This window comes from Centropristis striata, chromosome 23 (assembly GCF_030273125.1).
Source record: "Centropristis striata isolate RG_2023a ecotype Rhode Island chromosome 23, C.striata_1.0, whole genome shotgun sequence".
NCBI classification, from domain to species: domain Eukaryota; kingdom Metazoa; phylum Chordata; class Actinopteri; order Perciformes; family Serranidae; genus Centropristis; species Centropristis striata.
This window is the reverse complement of record NC_081539.1, coordinates 20680333-20698573: the sequence shown is the minus strand read 5'-3', so window position 1 is coordinate 20698573 and position 18241 is coordinate 20680333. Positions and strand designations below refer to the sequence as shown.

At 37.9% G+C, this 18241-nt stretch overlaps 2 protein-coding genes across 2 annotated transcripts; both read right to left on the bottom strand.

Annotated features, from left to right (window-relative positions):
* Positions 1–108: 108 nt before the first annotated feature.
* LOC131962166 (probable G-protein coupled receptor 141) lies at positions 109–3406 on the bottom strand. Its single transcript, XM_059327128.1, has 2 exons — positions 3270–3406; positions 109–2440 (listed from the first exon to the last, which is right to left on the bottom strand). The coding sequence occupies exon 2, from the start codon at positions 2438–2440 to the stop codon at positions 1523–1525; it is 918 nt and encodes a 305-aa protein (XP_059183111.1). The 5' UTR covers positions 3270–3406; the 3' UTR covers positions 109–1522.
* A 1196-nt stretch (positions 3407–4602) lies between these two features.
* Positions 4603–18145, bottom strand: pign (phosphatidylinositol glycan anchor biosynthesis, class N). The gene is made up of 29 exons (XM_059326600.1): positions 17609–18145; positions 17001–17289; positions 16686–16807; positions 16397–16495; positions 16085–16191; positions 15609–15733; positions 15351–15481; positions 15137–15256; positions 14920–14960; positions 14722–14781; positions 14507–14599; positions 14250–14305; positions 13878–13956; positions 12294–12476; positions 12033–12172; positions 11593–11692; positions 11321–11413; positions 10572–10663; positions 10016–10109; positions 9819–9927; positions 8690–8792; positions 8456–8558; positions 7910–7996; positions 7193–7248; positions 6744–6819; positions 6474–6547; positions 6121–6163; positions 5920–5972; positions 4603–5785 (listed from the first exon to the last, which is right to left on the bottom strand). Exons 2-29 carry the CDS (start codon positions 17225–17227, stop codon positions 5662–5664), a joined length of 2790 nt encoding a protein of 929 aa, XP_059182583.1. The 5' UTR covers positions 17228–17289; positions 17609–18145; the 3' UTR covers positions 4603–5661.
* Between the last annotated feature and the right edge of the window lie 96 nt (positions 18146–18241).

Sequence of the window (18241 nt, the reverse complement as noted above, 5' to 3'; positions counted from 1 at the left end):
GCCAGGGCCTCTAACACCACCTCCGAGGGCAGAAGGTAAAAGATCCAAGAAGTTTGAGGTAATGTTTCACAAAATAATGGTGAAAAAATAACAGTTTGAGACATTTATTTCACTCCAGCTATGTACACAGGTGTAACAAAATACAGTGAAATATGTTTATTTTTCATTTCCACTTTCTTTTACAAGAACTCACACTTTGGATACAAAAAAAGAGGGAACCTAAAGATCAATGGCGTAATCGAGCATTATACACTTCAAACTTGCCTGTGTAGTATATACAAAGACCAGCAGGTGGCAAGAGTTCACTCATTTTGAGGCAAATGCAAAGGACATTTTTATGTCATGTCAAATTTTTTCAATGTTCACAAATAGAAACAGTTCAAAGGTTGTCCTGGTAGCCCACTGGTCTGGACACAAACAACACAACATTTGCTGCATGTCATACCTCTTTCCCTGCTCGTGTTTTATTCTCTCTCTCTGCACTTTCAACTATCAAATTCTGACAAAAATTCCAGTAATGATTTACAGACACAGTTTAATAAATCACATTACAAAAGAATAGCAGATGACATAGCAATGGTAGGAATAATATCTGAGAGAGCTTGGATGGGAGACATTTAGTTGGATTTCAAGCTCATCAGAACATAATAAATCCTGTTGACAACAGCCCCAAAAAGGCTACTTAGTATTCAGTAAAGATTATTTTCATTATTGTTTTTTTTTTTATTTGTATCATTCCATCTGTATTTTTGAAAAGATGTTATATCATGTTAGCCGTTTTGTGATGCACATAAGCAATTGTCTTAAATAAAGAGCAGTAAAGTAAAATTAAGTTACTAAGTAAAGGAAATAAAGCGCTCTTCTCATTTCTTCCTCAAATTGACATAACACTGCACACCATTTTGAAGGGTCCTAAAATGCATCTCAAGGAGAAAGGAGGCTTGTCAGAGGAGATATGAGTGAGATGTACAGGTGTATACTTTTGGAAGTCTTTTTGGCTCCCCTGATGTATAAAACGGGCATGACACATTAGAGCATCACAGCTGTAATATACAAACCATGGCGGGAGAAGGGCTCTTCAAATGTAAGTGTTCCTTTTGTCATCATAATTTGTTTTTAAGATGATAAAATGCACAATCAAATGTTCTGCCCTTCACTGTTTATGTTGTGCCTCATAAGGAGCCGCATTCCTTAATGACATTTCACCTTGATATTACTTGTGGTTTCATTGTTGAATGTAGGGTACATTTAATTCAACTGCGACATGATATTTACAAGTGCAAACAGCTGCTACAGATGCTGCAGCTGTGCCAGATATCATATTTAATTTATGTTGCTTTAAAATAACAGCTCAGAAGCAAGGATGTCTAATTATGTTAGCTCCTCCTCCTTCCCTGCCTCCTCCACTTCCATCTCAGTTGGAAGGGACAAGTAAAGGAGGCAAGGAAAGGAAAGGAAAGGAGGATGTTCAAATTAAGAAATGAGAGGAGGGGAAAGCTTCTTAACCCCCCAAAACACATGTTCAAACAGCCTTTCCTGGGAAGCATGTGTAGCAGGTTCTCCTTCCTAAGAAGGTGAGCATGTCCAAACAGTTAAAAGTGGTCAGACTCAGAAACACCTCATTGACACTCTGCAGTTCAAGGTTTTCTAAGTAATACAGTCGGAACAAGTGGTAGGGAATGAAGCAGACCACCATGATGAGAGCAAAGCACAGACTCTTCAGCTGAGCCCAGAATTCCTGTTGAGAGGTGCACCCCTGGCGATGCTTCCTGTATAAAATCCTCAGGACATTGGCTTGGAGGCCTGTGAGCACAGTGGCCACCACTATGATGAGTGTGCTGATGATGTAGTTGAACACCTTGGCTGCAGACTCGATGTTGTTGCCAAACTGGAAGCAAATAGCGTTGTTCCTTATTTCCGAGCTCTGAGAGTGAGCATTATTGCCGTAGATATAATACATAATGCAAGGGACCACAACAAGCACAACTATCCACACCACAGCGCTGACTAGGAGTGCGTGAATTCTTTGGAAGTGGGCAATCTGCTCAGCCGCCATCAGGCGTGTGATGAGGATGATCACATAGAAGATAAAAGACATGTACATGTGGATGTGGATCATGCCGCTGACGAATTTACAAAACCCGAAGCCCAGGTTCCAGGCATGAGTCGTGTAGTAGTAAATCCTGAAGGGCACAGTGAGAAGGAAGATGAAGTGGGCGAAGATGAGGTTGAGTACGGCAATGGAGGTGATGGATGTTTTGCTGGACTTCATGATGTGCATCATCAGACTCAGGCTGATGGTACCGCAGAGCAGAACCACAGAGAAGATGACCAGAAGGACTGTGTGGTAATCTTCAGGCAGCTTTGAGAGTGTGGAGTCTGTAATATTCGTGGAGGTTCTGTCCGTAGATAGGCTGCTTGTTGTTACCGTGGAAGCCATCTTGAAAGTAAGAGAGAGGCAGGCATATAAGACACAAGAGTATAGTGATGGATAAATAGATCAGGAAAGGGTTTATTATTTATTATTATTAATTAAGGGTCAAAGGCAGGTGTAGGCATTCTGAGGCTCAACTTAAATGTGCATCGTAGCCTATGCCCATCTGGCTTTTTACCCTAACCTCTAAATCTTGCCAAACCTACTTATAAAAAAAAATCTCTGAGGAAAATAGACATAGATATATTTGGGGTTTTTTTCTTCACTGCCAGTGCTTCTCGATTAGTGGTATGCTTGATCTGCAATTGGCAGATTACTTTCATTATAAGCCTCAAAGATGCGGCTTCAGATGGATTTACTTTACCTTTTACCTTACCTTACTTTTAAATGGAAAAGGTTTCGGACCCCTGGTCTAGGATAGAGGGTCTCATATGCTGAACAGATTGTAAAGCCCCTTGAGGCTGATTTGTAAAATTCGGCTAAGAAAGTCAAATTGTTTTCATAGAAAACACAGAATAAAAGTAAATACATGTCAGAAACAATGGCTCTTAGACTCAAAAGATGAGATTACACTTATATTATAATTACATGTTTTGTTAATACTATATGTTGCTCATATTTGAACGTATAATCCAGATTGATACATTAACCAGAACATGTTTTTAGTTTGACATGCTTCAGTTGGTTCTGTTAACAGGAAACAGGACTAAAAATATAAATATGAAAATATAACAAGCTATAGCAGTCAAGATTTTGTTCACAAGGTCATTATCTAAATAATAATGTTGCAAAGGAAACTGCATCATGAATTAACATAAAACAAAACCAGACTTACCTTTTAGCTCTAAGATGAAGTGCTTGCTGAGTCCTCTTGTGTGAACACTAAATGATGTGTATGTCCTCTACATTACAATATCTGCAGCAAGCAATAGCTCACAGTGTGTCTCCGCGTATAGGAAAGGTTCTGTCTGAGAACAGTGTGTGTGTCTGTGTTTCTACTTCGATTGCGCGTGTGCGTTTACTTGTGGGTGCCAACATATGTGGAAGTAAAGGTTATGTAAATGAACTGTGTCTCTGTGTGAAACCACTGTCCAGTTTTGCATATGTGTGTCTACTGTGTGTGTGTTTGTTTTTGCATGTGTGCTCAGTGAAAAACAGATGCACACACATGCATGCACAACCACAGAGCTGGCTGCTTCCTCCTTTTGGTCACCTTCTCTACACACGCCTATTATTTTGGATTTGACATTTTCACCTAAATTCATTAGAATGTGCTGTGGAAGTGCACGTATAATGAAAGAGGAAAGTTGATGGTTGATTAGGGGAATAAAAAAAAGAGCGTGAGTTTGTGCATGACTGCAGGCAGTTTGTCTTTGGGTTTGCCATTACAGATTATCATTAAATCTATGCCATGATATTACCAGGAGGTGGTCTAGGAACAAATAATTAAACATATAGTGTTCTGCATAAGGCATAAAATCCATATTTTACAGTTTGTTTAACACATTCCGTCCCCTTGGTGTCTGCCTCCCAAGAAAGAAAAAAAATGCTGATTATAGATAGATGTAGATGTACAGCCAAAGCCTACAGCTTCTTCTTCATTTAACTTCAATTCAAACAAGTTCAGCTTTAGTTCAGTGAGTTTTAACTTTAATAGACAGTTTCATTTGACTAGCCTATTTTTTTTTAAATCTCATGTGAGTTTGGATCTAAATGAGTATGTACTCAACAGAGGCACACATTTCCCAAAAACCTGTATATATCTAAAACACGAAAATGAATAATGTTCTACAGAAGTCATGTTTTTAGTTGCTCAAAACATCTTACAGCTCAGATGCCAAATCTTAAAACTTAATTATGTCTCTTCGGATATTGCATCAAGATCAGTGACACGATACTAGCCAAGTCTGCAGGGTAAGTTATACTATGGAGTAAAGGTATTGGTCAAGACAAAACAGAAGTGAGAGAGGATGTGGTCTCTGATGGTGACAAGTGTGTTGAACTACACCAACATCAGCAAGCACTAAGTTAAGAGGCATACTGTCACTCCAGCAGTAAGGTGACAGACTTTTCTGAAGGTTTAGGGAGGGAATGTGTTTAGTATGAAATATTACCATAGTTTATAATCCAATTAATGTCCTATGGATTGATCTGGAAAACATAAACAGTTTAAAAAAAAAAAAGTTTATTAAAACATACTAACAATAGGATTTTACAGCACATCTCAGCATACTTATTCCAGGCATTTACGACTTTACAAATGCAAAAATACTGGCAGTGCTGGGCATGGGTACTTGAGCTCTACTGGGGCTAAAGTAGTGCACCTGGACTGCAGTTGTTTAAGTACGTTAGGGGATTTCGCTTTTGCTTTCTCATATAGATTTTCTGAGTCTGGCCCATGGCTACATTTGCCCTCTTGTACAAACACACACTACCTAGTTTAATTCGGTTAATGGTTGCTGTAAGTACAACACACATGCCTCTTTTATGGAAATCCCAGTCCCTTAGTTTTAATTGGTATAAATATAGTCACAATAAATTAAAATAATATCCCTTTTCCTTCTAAACAAGGACACAATTTAGGCAGCTTCACAGGAAATATTGTTAAAAACATATAATAGTTACCAAGTTACCTCTCTTTGGTCGATCATAAATCAGCACCCTTGGCAGAGGCATAATTTGTCAAATATTCAAGTGGCCAGTCAGTCAATTCGTCAATGATTAATGCAAAAACAATTATGCTGGAACAGCGAATGACTGTACAAGAGAATACAGTGCAAACAGGACTGTGCAAAATTCTTAGGCCACTCTGGAAAATGACCCATTAAACCCATACACCTAAGAAGTTTATACTAATATAAAGTAAACTGTTGATAAGAAGAACTCAATTGTGATGCATACATTAAGTAATTCTCTATAGTATACCTTTATGTAATTTTCACAGGTAGTCATGTCATAACTTTTTCAAGCAGCTTTAAGAGGAATCATTAGAGCATATAACAAATAAGATAACATATAAGAGGGGATTTCCAAAACCAAAACCATTTAGCAAAGTTGCATGAGACTTTTGCACAGCACATTACAGTATATTTAGTCCTGAAACAATACCCCATGTCTTATACACACAAACTCTGGCTGTATACAGCAAATACTAAAGAAAGAGTATCTACAAAACTTTTGGTTTAACTAGAATGTATGCACCCACATGCACGACCAATAACATTTATTTAGGGGAAGTGCATCTTGCGACTCTTCCACAGAATGAGTCTTTGTGAGGTGAGAATGTGTGTGACCACACTGAGCAGCATCAGGAAGATGGTCATTGACATCACTATCACATAATGGCTGATGCTGAAAGAGACAGAGAAAATAAGTTTATGTGCAAATGTAGGCATCACAGATAGAAAGAGGCTAAAGAGACAGTGTGTGTCAAGAGTCAAGTTAATAAATAGTAATTAAGACTGTGTAATTCCCAGTTGACTTACCTTGTGCCAATGTCCAACCAGCTGCCGTAGTCCTGCACCAGGAAGAAAAAGTGCTGAGGAGAGAAAGAGGGAGTTAAAATGGACTGTGTGAAGTTTACATTCAGTGTACTTAACAAGAAAAGATATAAGAGAACAATTATTTCACAAAGTGCATCTTTAACACAACATTTAGCCCTTTTCCAACCTTTCAAACAGCCTTACCAGAGCCATCAAGTCAGAGATGACCAGGACAATAAGAAACAAACTGGAAAAGAAGAAGAGACAAAAGCACATCGGTAGGTTTATGATCTTTCACATTTAAACATCCACAATAATACATATTCACTTCATGGACAGTGGATTGACACCCTCTACACACATACAATGAACCACCAAAAATGAAAGAGAAAGAGAAGTAACATAATTAGAGCTAAGTCATGGTTGAAACGTCTGACACAAATTCAGACAAAAAAGCAACAGATGTATGACATTAATAATTATGTTTAGTGTGACTGAACTGATCGTCTACCAGATGAGTGTAGTATCTTATTTTGAAGGCTGCAGGTAGGAGTTACCTTCTTGATGAGAGCTGCGTTGCAACTTGGATGGTCTCAAATGTACACATTACTATTATAAAAGGAATGATAACCTGGAACGAGAAAGAACAAGACATTAAATAAAGAAAAAAAATGAAGATAAGGATAAAACATATTTCAGCACATTTCTCAGAGAGATTATATACATAGATTATGACTAGTCACAGTCCGCAAGACTACTTCCCTTTCTTGGAAACTTGATGAGGGAAATAATCAGATACAGTGAATAGTGAGTTTTAAATATGGTACCTTCCACATCATCAGCCCTCCCATGATGAAGGGGTTGAAGACAGTGAGGAAACAATAAACAGAAGCTGGATCAAAACTAGACAAAAGGAGAAAGAAGCATAGGAAGTACAGGTGACTGAAAGCATTCATACAGAAACAAATATGTCTAGGGGACACAATTTCATAGAATTATTTACAGTACACATGTGACATACTGTGCTGTATGTGGTGCAACGTATGCAACCTCACATAAAGTACAAATGCATACAAAAGAATATACAACAGACTCGCTTGTTTGTGTAATTTTACAGACACTTATTTCCTTCCTGTATTCAAATGACGCAGTGCTAATAGTCAAAAAAAGAACTCACCCAGGCTGAACTCTGCACAGCCATCACAACCGTCCTCAAAACACAAATGCCTGTTTACCACATGCAAAAATAGATCTATAAATACAATGATTCACATACCTGTTGATGGAAGCTATGTTCCCTGTGCCGAAGAAAGCTGTTATTATAAAAAATACCTGAAGAAAAAGTATAGTCAGGGAAAGATGTGAGGTAATGTTATCAGCGCATTATTTCAAATTAGACACTTCAAACAAACATTTTCATTTTAACTCCTTTTAAATAATAATCTAATTGGATATACACTTTATTATGTACACCTGTACAATCTAATGCCATAGATTTTGCCATGAGTTCTACCTTGACAAAGTTTATAATGTTCAGCTTTTGTCGTCCCAACATTGTCAGGACTGTGTAAATTTAATCATATGTTTTTAATTGAAGTTGTTAGTAGAGGTGCTGTACTGGACAACATTATAGTGAGAGATCTTTCTATTTGTTATCCTCCTAATTTAATATACATGAGGGTGGCAGAATATAAGGCACATCTCTCTTTTTTATTCTTTTTTCTTTTTTTAATAATATAATGTAGTCCAGTATAAAAACCACCATGACCTCAACATCTAATTAAACACCTCTATGGCAGTGAAAAAATAAATCATAAAGTAAACAGTTGTATTGGCTTGTACTAAATTGTACAGGTGTGCCTGATAAAGTGGCCACTGAGCGTAGTTTGGCCTGAACAACATCTGCAGAGTTCATTAAGACAAAAGCACTACTTCTAAATAAACTGGTAATAGTTAGGTATTTTTGTGTTTCAGCAATGTTGCAATGGGATACAAAAAAATAGGATCTTCTAATGTCGTCCAACTTCAGCTGTCGGATCTTGGTGATGTCGATGTTTGCAGAGAAATCAATAGTGGAGAGCTGAAAAAAAAAAACACACCCACAAAAGCATGCCCATACACCATTCATACATTCATAGACACACCCACACACATGATAATGATCAGTGAGCACTGAGGCCTTGTGTACATTATGTAGAGCATTATGTAAGCCTACTTCACAGGCTACAGTATGTTATCATGACAAGGGATTTCTTTGTTTGTTTGATTAAGAAAGTGCCATTAATGGAGTAATAGCAGGTGAATGTTAACACCAGAAGAAGTCAGACCCGATAAGTAGACGGTCCAGATTAAATATTTGCATAAAATCTATACAAATAACAAGCAAAATATATTAGAGATGTTAGAAACCAGTGTGTTTATAAAACAGCAGCAATGTGGTCTAAATTCTCTAGAAGCATACGGTACAATAAATAGACATGCAATTTGAAATGTGCATCTCATTTTGTCATGTTTAGAAACATACACTAAATGGTTTTACCTCTTGTCTGCCAGAGACACCCTGAGCCAGCATAGCTTCCTGTTCAATGTTGATCCACACAAACATTAACCAAGATAACACAGGGGGGAACAATGCCTCTGACCTGGGTGGGAGAAAACACACATTTGATCATTTTGTAGCTTTTCTGTGGTGATAAAACTCTACATGCGACATGATTTGACATGTTAGTAAAGTTTGACATGTAGAAGTGCATGATGCATGAGCCTGTCTTACCCAGTGCTGAGCAGCAGGTATGTTGCCGTGAGAGAGAGGAATATGCTGTGGAGCCGGTGGAAAAGACGTGTCGAGCTCAACAGTGGAACCAGCATAGAAGATGCTGAGAAGAGACAAGATTCAAGTGAGGTGTGCTGGATCTTACAGCTGGAGGATGTGACATTTTAGTCTTACATTCTGAATTTTATAAAGCAAGTTAACCTCTGAATCTCAAGCAGTTTCAAGGTGTTTTTTGCTCCTGTAACATTTTGCTCACTGTGGCCCCATTTTCTGTACCTCTATGGAAGAAGCACAATTACGGCTTAAAGTAAGGAGAACTCACAAATGTCTTTTGTGCAGTATACGTTATAATGCCATAAATCATAAAAACAAATGCTGCTGAATTTCTCAGATAATTTATTTTACAAAAATCGAATTTTTTAAAAATCTATATATACAACATTTTTCCAAGTTCCCACAAGGGTTACCAATACAGAATAAAAAATGTGGACTCCACATGCTATACATATTGACCTATTTACATTTTTACAACTTCTCTTGTCCTCTCCTCTCTGCTCTGTGTAAACTAGGGGATCAGAAACTCCCGTGGGGGAAATGTTAAATAAATGTACAAAGTGACTTTAATGAAAAATCACTTTCTTACATTTGGCTACTTTTCCTGCCTGAAGCTTTCATCACACAAATCGTTTGATAACCTTTGGAAATGTGAAAGTTCAACAATCATTTCTGTTTTTAAAGTTTCTGGCTACAATAAACAATGTAATTTTGGCAGTTTTTTTTAAGGAAACATACCTTCCAACCCCCCTGGTGGGCTGTGGAAACGAAAAAATTTGAACTCAGGTCCCGGCTAAGCCCAAATATAAAATTGAATAAAAGCTAAGAACAAAAAAATCGAAATAAAAAAAAAACATAAAGAGCCATGGTGTCCATCAAATACTGTCTATGTGCAAAATGCAAATTTGCAAGTAATCCAGCAAGTAGGATGAATGAGAAATGAGCTAGCCAGGACTAAAATACCTATATAGCTTAAATATAGCTTAATATCTGATCTATATTTAAAAATGAACATAAATAAGATTACAATCTCATCAGGAAAGTCTATGGTGCGTGCACATTCACACCCTCCTACCTAATGTGGTCCAGCTGATGATCTGATTTACAAGTGGCAGGCCCTGTTTCTGCTGCAGGCTGGAGTGTGTGAGAGATGGCACATACGCACACAGTGCCACATGGAGCATCTGTAGAATTTGACAGGTAATCATTTATTTTTAGAAAATGCAATGACACCAACACAATTACACACAACGTGACATGTACTGTAGTTACCTGAATGACAAACTGCTGCCTGTCACTGAGGTGCAGTGGTGATGACCAGAGGTAACAGGCTGAAGTGAAGAGAGTGAGCAGACCTGCACAGGTTCTGAGCAAACAAACATCATATGTTACCTCATTATTACAGACATGTTTGCAACACACAGCTCCATTTTGCACATTACTGAATACAGATACTGATGTAAACCGTTTATTTGACTGTCTCTACTTCCTCCATTTATCATATTCACTTTACTTGTTATAGAGAGTCCTGCTTGACTTGTGAAAGTAGTTAAAATTACTTCTATGGCTTTACATAGAAGCTTTGTCATTCACCACAAATATTTATATCAGAAAATATTTGTATTAATATTGTGGTATTGATTCCAACCATACTGCAAAAAAAAAAAAAAAATCACCACTCTGTCATGACATTTAAGACTTCCTAAGTATGGAGTTAAAATAATATTTCCTTAAAATTGACTGATTTGATCTTATTTACGGGTTGTACCGTGACGAGATACTGTGGTAAACTTTCTGATAAATGTAAGCAAATAGAGGAAACACTCACACCAGATGTATGTTAGGCTCTCTACCCACAACAGGCATCAGGGGGAAAGCAGCTAAACACAGACAGCCCAGACACCAGCTCAATGAGCGGAACTAGACAGGGACAGAGACAGTGAATTAGCATAGGAACATGCTGTATGTGATCTCATAATTTAGCGAACTAGGCATTTATATGACAGTAGACTAATGATAAAGAAGTGCCAAAACACATGCAAGAACTATACTATACTAAGAACTTTTTTCTCATCAAAAAACTGCAATTGTGGTTAAAAATGTACTTATATATGTATTTTTAAATGTATACACAATAATTATGTAATCCAAGAAAGGAAAAAATATTTGATGGCTCAATGCTACCAGGACAGTGGACTCTATGTAATATAGAATACATAAACAAGTCATGAACATTTGGTTATGGAAATCTAAGAGAAATAAAATATGTTTATGCTTATCACTGATCAAAATAGGTAAGAAAAAACAGATTGGATTATTCCTATTTCATTATCTATTGATTGATATTATGACATTCTTAGTCAGAGTAATTTATTTTGTCCATTTGCTAAAAATCCATCCAAGAGTTCTGTGAGCAGGAAATTCTGCTTTCATGCTTCATTTATGGCTAACTGTACCTTGCATTCCCAAACTTTTTTCCCCTTCATTTTCAATAACCTTTCCAGCTGTGTAAATATGCAAATACCATGACATTTCCTTGTGTACAGGACTTTGAGCAGTGATCTGTAACACAGTTACCTTGGCTTTGCCAAAAAGCCCTGACAGGAAGGGCCAGAGAGAGAGGACAGCCAGGCCCACAGTCAACATGGCTCGATGGAAGAAACTCACCACCTGGGGGCAGCAAAGGTAAACCCATGTTACAGCATCATCTCATACCCCTCTACTTTTTCAATTTGTAATGTGAACTGTGTTATGAAAGTGAGCTGTTGGCTTATAAGTAATGTTGCATCAGTGTAGTGAAGCTGAAATTTGCCTCTAACTGTCTATTAGAAGAAATTAAAGACTCCTACCAGTAGCTCGATCCCAAACGTCACCAGCACAAAATAGCCAAAACATTTCCACAGAGGCAGAGAAGGAGCTGAGTGAAGCAAATCTGTAAGAGTTCCAGACCTGAAAGGGATCATTAATTAGATTATTTTTCCTTTGGTAAAAAAAGAAAGAAAAGAAAGAAAAATGCAAAGGGCGTCCTTTTATCCATTTACAGAGGAGAAACATGAATGGATACACCGCTTCAAAGGATCTTATTAACACCTCAGTGCAGCTGTGCCAGACGTGCATGAACAAGTTTGTGTATTCATTGATTGTTGAGATCTCCATTGATGTGTTTTGATATTTGCTGACACCCTGTGTATGTGTGCGGTGTTTGCAACAGCATACAGGAACTGCACACATTTGTTTCATTTGACTGTAATTTATGAGAGCAGGTGTTAAATGTTTTAGCGTTACTCACTCTTTAAGGACAGAGTACCAGATAGGGACAGGCAGCAGGCAGTAAATATAGTAGGTAATGGGGCTCCTTTGAATAAGCAGGAACACAGTGATGACCACTGCCACACACATACACAGCCTCGCCAGGGTTTGACTGGGAATCTGCACACAAACACAGGAGCAACACCAAAAATGTAATTTAACAAGACATTCAAGTTGAATAAACCTGTCTTAGTGGAAGGAATCTTTCGAAGCAAAGAAAGAGGGATTATAGTGATCTGACCTGTTTGAGGAGACTTGGGTTTCTGTTGAGGCTGGCATGAGTCTTCAGGATGACTAGGACAACATATGAGGTCCAGCCTACAAATCCCAGCACCACACTGCAACCCAGGAAGAACCTGTCATAGGTGTGGTAGTAGACCAGGCCCTCCAGAGCATGGGATATCAGAGAGCGGCACAGAGAGATCTGATAAGAGACCAAAGCAAATATGTAAAGAAGATTCATCAGTGAGAAATGTTAAGTAACAAAAAATAAACACAGAAGGACAAGGAATGCCAATTAATAATAATCAATATAGAAAACATTTACCACAACTAAGTGGGTATATTAGCATCAGGCACTATAGTGACTAGTGACTGCAACATCGGCTGAGAATTATACAACATTGGTCACTACATAGCTCTCACACTTATCTTTAAGGGATAGTTCTGGCTTTTTAAAGTGGGGTTGTATGAGGTTCTTATCCATAATGTATAGTGTAGTGCATTGTCACGATACTAAAATTTTCAACTCGATACCGATACTCAGGAAAATATTCGATACTCGATACCATTATCGACACCACAAGGATAAAAACGAAGACCCCAAAATTTTATAGAAATATTTTTATTAACAAGAAAAATGCAACATGTAAAAATGAACAGAACCACAGGTTAAATATTTATAATAAAAAACAGTTGTGCAAAAAGAAACTGCAACTATGATAACAAGCTTCAGGTCTGAGGTAGTGCACAAAATAAATAGATACAATAAACAATAACAATTACAACAATATTTTAAGGTTGTATGCTGTGCACAATATTAGGCAAGCTTGATAAAAAAAATAACAATAACTTAACTTAAGTGTTCATTCCTTGGCTAGGTATCGATACTTTTGAAAATGAGTATCGTATCCAGATATAACGTTTTAGTATCGATATTTTTTTGAGTATCGATACTTTTGACAACCTTAAGTGCATACCTGATGGCGGTCAGCACGCCCCCAGTTTGGAGAAGCAGCCAGGAGTACTGGGACAGACGCTAAGAAATAGCTTACTACTGTGGAGGTGGGCAGCAGCAAAATGTATTTGGGCCACCTAAATAAAAGGTCAGACAGCTCCAGACAGAGAACTGAAGCTGTTATCCATCTACGCTCTCGTCAGAGCCACCAGACTACTTTTACAAAAAAAGTTTTAAAAAATTGAAGAACATGGGTGTGTCTGGTCAATCATTTAGTCTGTTTGTGTTATTATGTGACTTCAGTGTTTTAAAAAGGGGTAGTTCAGATTCACTAAAGTCACACAGTAACATAATCAAACCAATTAATGCAGCAGTAGATCAGCAACTCCTGTGTTCTTTGTGGTAAAGTTATTCATTTTATCAACTGGGAGTGCCAACAGCCAATCTACTGTATGTAATAAACTGACCATGAATAAATACTTCATACAACCCTATTTCAAAAAACGTGAACCATCCGTTTAAGTGCTACATGTGTGTGAATAAAATATTTCAAAACCAGCTTATTGTTTTAAAGTACTTGACTTAAATTCACTTGTGCAACTGTTAATTTACCTACAACATGCAGACTACTATTTTCCAAATACTCACAGCATCATCATATTTCTCCAGCTGAATCAGTATTCTGGCCTTGTGGATGAATTCAGCTTGTTTTGACTCAGTCAGTAGTCTGGGAAAACAGTGAGACAAAGCGGTAAATACAGAGTGCATGAATTGCATTTAAATGCGGTCTGAAATATGTTGGCCAAATAAAGCATGGTTCATTTGGCTTCATACTTACACAACCACAATAATATCAACAACGCATTACCCTGTTTATTTGTTGCAAAAGCGAGCAATAGAGTAGCTCAGCATCTCACCACTGGTTAATGTTCCTACTGAAATATATTGCATAATGTGTACATGTCGTGATCCCTCTGTATTATTAATTCACAAATTCAATAACTCATTAATTGTACTTACGGGTATGGAGTGAAGAGAAAAGACAAGGTTGTCTCATTTTTCTGCGACATTTTTATCTATAACACACATACATAGCTCAGACATCATAAATTCATATAACTGAATTACTATATTACAGGACATGTGCAGCAATAGGCTTATCACAACTTAGACCCAGAAAATGACACAGGGTTTAAAGCTATCATTTTGAAGTTGCTAGAGGTAACTAGAGATAATGATTGGAATGTCAGTAATAGCAGAGCTGAATGCTTTCACACCTTGTACTGCTCTAGCACTTGAATAGCATTAGTGAACATGCTCTCTGCCTTGAACTGGTCACTGTTGTTAAGGTAGAGAAGAGGTAACACACCCTGAGGAGACACAAATAAACATTGAAGTAAGGATAATGTGTACTTTCAAAATATTTTTTAAATATCTTTAACGATGCAGTTAAAACTTGCATAAAGCTTTCTAAGTTTATCTCCTGACTTACAACAGAGTTAACAGGAAAGGGCACACCAATGAGAGAAGCCATGAGGGGAGCGATATCTGCCTGCAGAAAACAATGATCAAAAATATTTAAATTCACAACCTGTTTTTCCGTTATACCACTGCTGGCATATATTTGTATATAGTGGTAATAATTGATGGCAGTAACATCATAGAAAAGTTAAATGACCATGGTCCTTACCTGATTGACGTCAACTCTGCGGAGGTGCTCCAGTTTCCAATCTGAGAGAAACAGTAAGGATAAAAATCAGGTCAACAATGTCAATAATAACAGTAATCACATTTAATTATTTACACTGCTTAATTTTTTTGTCTTTAGCTACTATAGGTGAAGCTAGAGAATCTACTTAATAGACATTAAAGCATGAAGCAGTGAGCACAATACATGAGTTTAGCACCTTGTAGGAAGCTATCATTGTATGGTTGGGCTTCAGTGACTTTGTGGGGATTATGAACTCCAGCTCCCCACGCTACTAAAGGGGTGAGTGTCTCAGAGGGATGGCCTGCACCGTGCGACCCTGCAGACACAACAGATAATATAAAAGGCACCGAATAACATTTTTTAAATAATTTCAGACAGTTAAAAGGCACACAAACTCTTGCACTTCTTACCCCAATTTGTCATGCCATGATCCGAGGTGAACACATAGGCTGTTTTGCCATCATTACCGAAGAAGTCTTCCATCATAGACACCAGCTCAGATACACCTGTGTCTACCAAGGCAATATTTTCTTGGTACTCCCTAGACAAAAGACAAAAACAAGATAACGATATTCATACTTATGTGAATGCTGACTTTATTAATCTGATATGATGTTATGTGGAGTGCCAATCAAAACAACAAGAAGTCCTAATAACATGTATCGTACTTTGACATTGGTCTGTGAGCATGTCCATTTGTGTCGATGCCCAGCAGATGCAGGAAAAAGACATTCTTATCCTCAAGCAGACTGGCCCTCAGACTGGAGTTAGAGTTTGCTGACTGGAAGAATGACTAGTGCAGAGAGAAAAACAAACACAGGTGGATTCATTTTGGATAGAAATGTGCAAATCCTTGCAGATAGTACCAAGTGAGTCTGGCTCTGAACTTTAACCAATATAACCACTGAAATAATACAGCTTGTAGCAGCAGTTTCTATAATTTGTTGTAATGACGCTGCGTAGCATCACAATTTTTGACATGAAACTGCATTATTTGACCACATATAACATAAAAATGACATTGTATAGTTGAAAATATAAGCTTTACACAAGTAAATAATTGTAATTGTATGACTTGATCAGAAGTTATTATCAACAGATTCATGACAATATGCATGATTATCATGAGTACTTTTTACCATACTTTGACTTGAGTGAACACCCAGTTGTCCAGCCTGGAGGCGTCTGTGGAGGCAAAGTCCTCCTCCTCTGCTGGGTATGTGTGGGTATACACATGGTCTCCACTGGCACCTGGGAGAACCACAGCACCAATTGAGCTTCATTAGAGGAATTTTAAAAACACTGTTCTAAAATAATCAAACATTAATAAAAAAATGAGTTACTGAGCTGTAATTTCTGATTTTCCATACAGTCTTTATCTGTGACTTTTGCATTTATATTGATTATCTTAGTGATTCTGATTGTGTTGTTTGTGTAAGTGTGTGTGCATGTGTACCTTTAGCAAACATTGGCAGAATATCAGGGCTGCCCCAGCACCAGGTGTGTCTGGTCTCATTAAACACTGAGTCAAACTCCACAGGATTCTCCTTCCACCCTGAACACACACACACACACACACACACACACACACACACACACACACACACAAAAAGGTCAATGCACTTGCACTCACAAACAGACACAACATTAATCACCAACACAGAAACATACACAAGTAATTAACTGTCAAATGCTCAAAGTAATTAATCATTCATTAGGCTTTTTGTATCATCATGCACACCTACCTTTAGCAACAGCACTAACATCCTCATAGAAGCCAGCAATGAGAGCGACATGCCCAGGACGAGACTCAGTGGGCACGTGTGTATGTGATACACCCCAGGTACCCCTCTCCTCCATCACACGCCTGATATTGTGAAACACACAAAGACTAGGAGTTATTAACAAAGAATGAGAAGAAAAGACCCAAACTAACAGTCACATACAAAAAAACCCTGTTTGCAGATATATACACACTGCTTTCTGTACTGTACTGGACTAATTAATACACACAGAAACACACCACTTCAAAGCTCACTACTCTGTATCAGTTTTCCAACCTCAAGTATGGGGCCCTGGATGTGCCATTGGGGAGGAGTGTAAAGAGACTGTCTGCTCTGAGACCATCGGCCACCACTAACACCAGTCTGGAGGCAGGGGGTGCCAGCGGTGTGGTCTGGGGTGTCATGCCGTGGACCAGGGGAGAGGTGAAGTAGATGTCAAAGATAGAGAGGAAGAAGACAATGTGGACTGTCAGCCCAACCACGAGGAAGGTGATCATCCGCATTTTGAGTGTCAACACTGAGCTGGGTCCGCAGAGCAACCAGGGGGAATGGAGACAGTGGTTTGCTGGTGACAGAAGGTGAGTAGAAGAGTCAGAAATATAAACAAAAGTGACAAACATAACGTTTTACAGTTCAGGATTAAGAGGATAGTTCAAATAGATAATAAGGTATTAGCAAAGTGCATTATAATATAGACTGGTTAAGACATAGTTTGTGTCATTTAAAGGCTGCTTAAGGGCAGAGGTAATCCTTTCGTCACCATATGCCATTAGCCAATGTGCAGAAATACTGAGGTTATAGTTAGTTCAGTACATTTTTATGGTGAGTTGCTCAGTGGGTCAGCAGCTTAGAAAAGCGCTTAAATCTTCATGCAAAAGTATTACCTGTATCGTAATGTAATGTCAGATGAATCTGCCCATAAAAACGGGGGAAGATGTCTCGTTGATGTATGAATGGGAGAGCAACTAAGTATCTATACCTTCGTAACTACAAGCCATTCACCTGATTTAGACTCTTAGATCTCCGTAGATGACTAATTATATATCCAAAGCACTCGAAAGACAATAGCGTTGTTTTACGAAACAAGATCAACGTAATCTTTAAGTGTGTCCTTTTACGAAACCAACTGTCCTCTTTCTAAGAAGATTAGTACATGAAATACAGGCATCATGGGAATCCACTTCCTTGTTTTGACTTTTACGTGTGACGTTGACGTTTTTACTTTGCAGCTGAATTGTGGGTACTGTAGTTAAAATATTTATTTCCCAGCTAGCTTTATTTTAACACTTTCAAAATGCCTTTTAGGTCAGACATTGCGTTGTGTTTTAGTATATAACTGTATGTGTTACAGTGTAGTTTCACTGGCAATTGTTATTTTTACAGCTTGTGATTTTTCGATATTACATTAGCTAACATACTATTTTCTGTCAAATGTGCCCTGCCCAGTTTTCCTTTCTGTCTCGCCATTATCCAATCATTTTCTATTATCCCATGAAAGAGGCGGGCTTTGGGAGAAC

Excerpts from the sequence above, each read along its gene's own strand:
- LOC131962166 (XM_059327128.1), bottom strand. The coding sequence starts at position 2,440 with ATGGCTTCCACGGTAACAACAAGCAGCCTATCTACGGACAGAACCTCC.
- pign (XM_059326600.1), bottom strand. The coding sequence starts at position 17,227 with ATGCGGATGATCACCTTCCTCGTGGTTGGGCTGACAGTCCACATTGTC. Across the intron at positions 16,808-17,000 it reads TCCAGGGCCCCATACTTGAG|GCGTGTGATGGAGGAGAGGG; the intron begins GTTGGAAAACTG and ends TCACAATATCAG. Across the intron at positions 5,973-6,120 it reads TCTCTGACTTGATGGCTCTG|CACTTTTTCTTCCTGGTGCA; the intron begins GTAAGGCTGTTT and ends TTCTCTCCTCAG.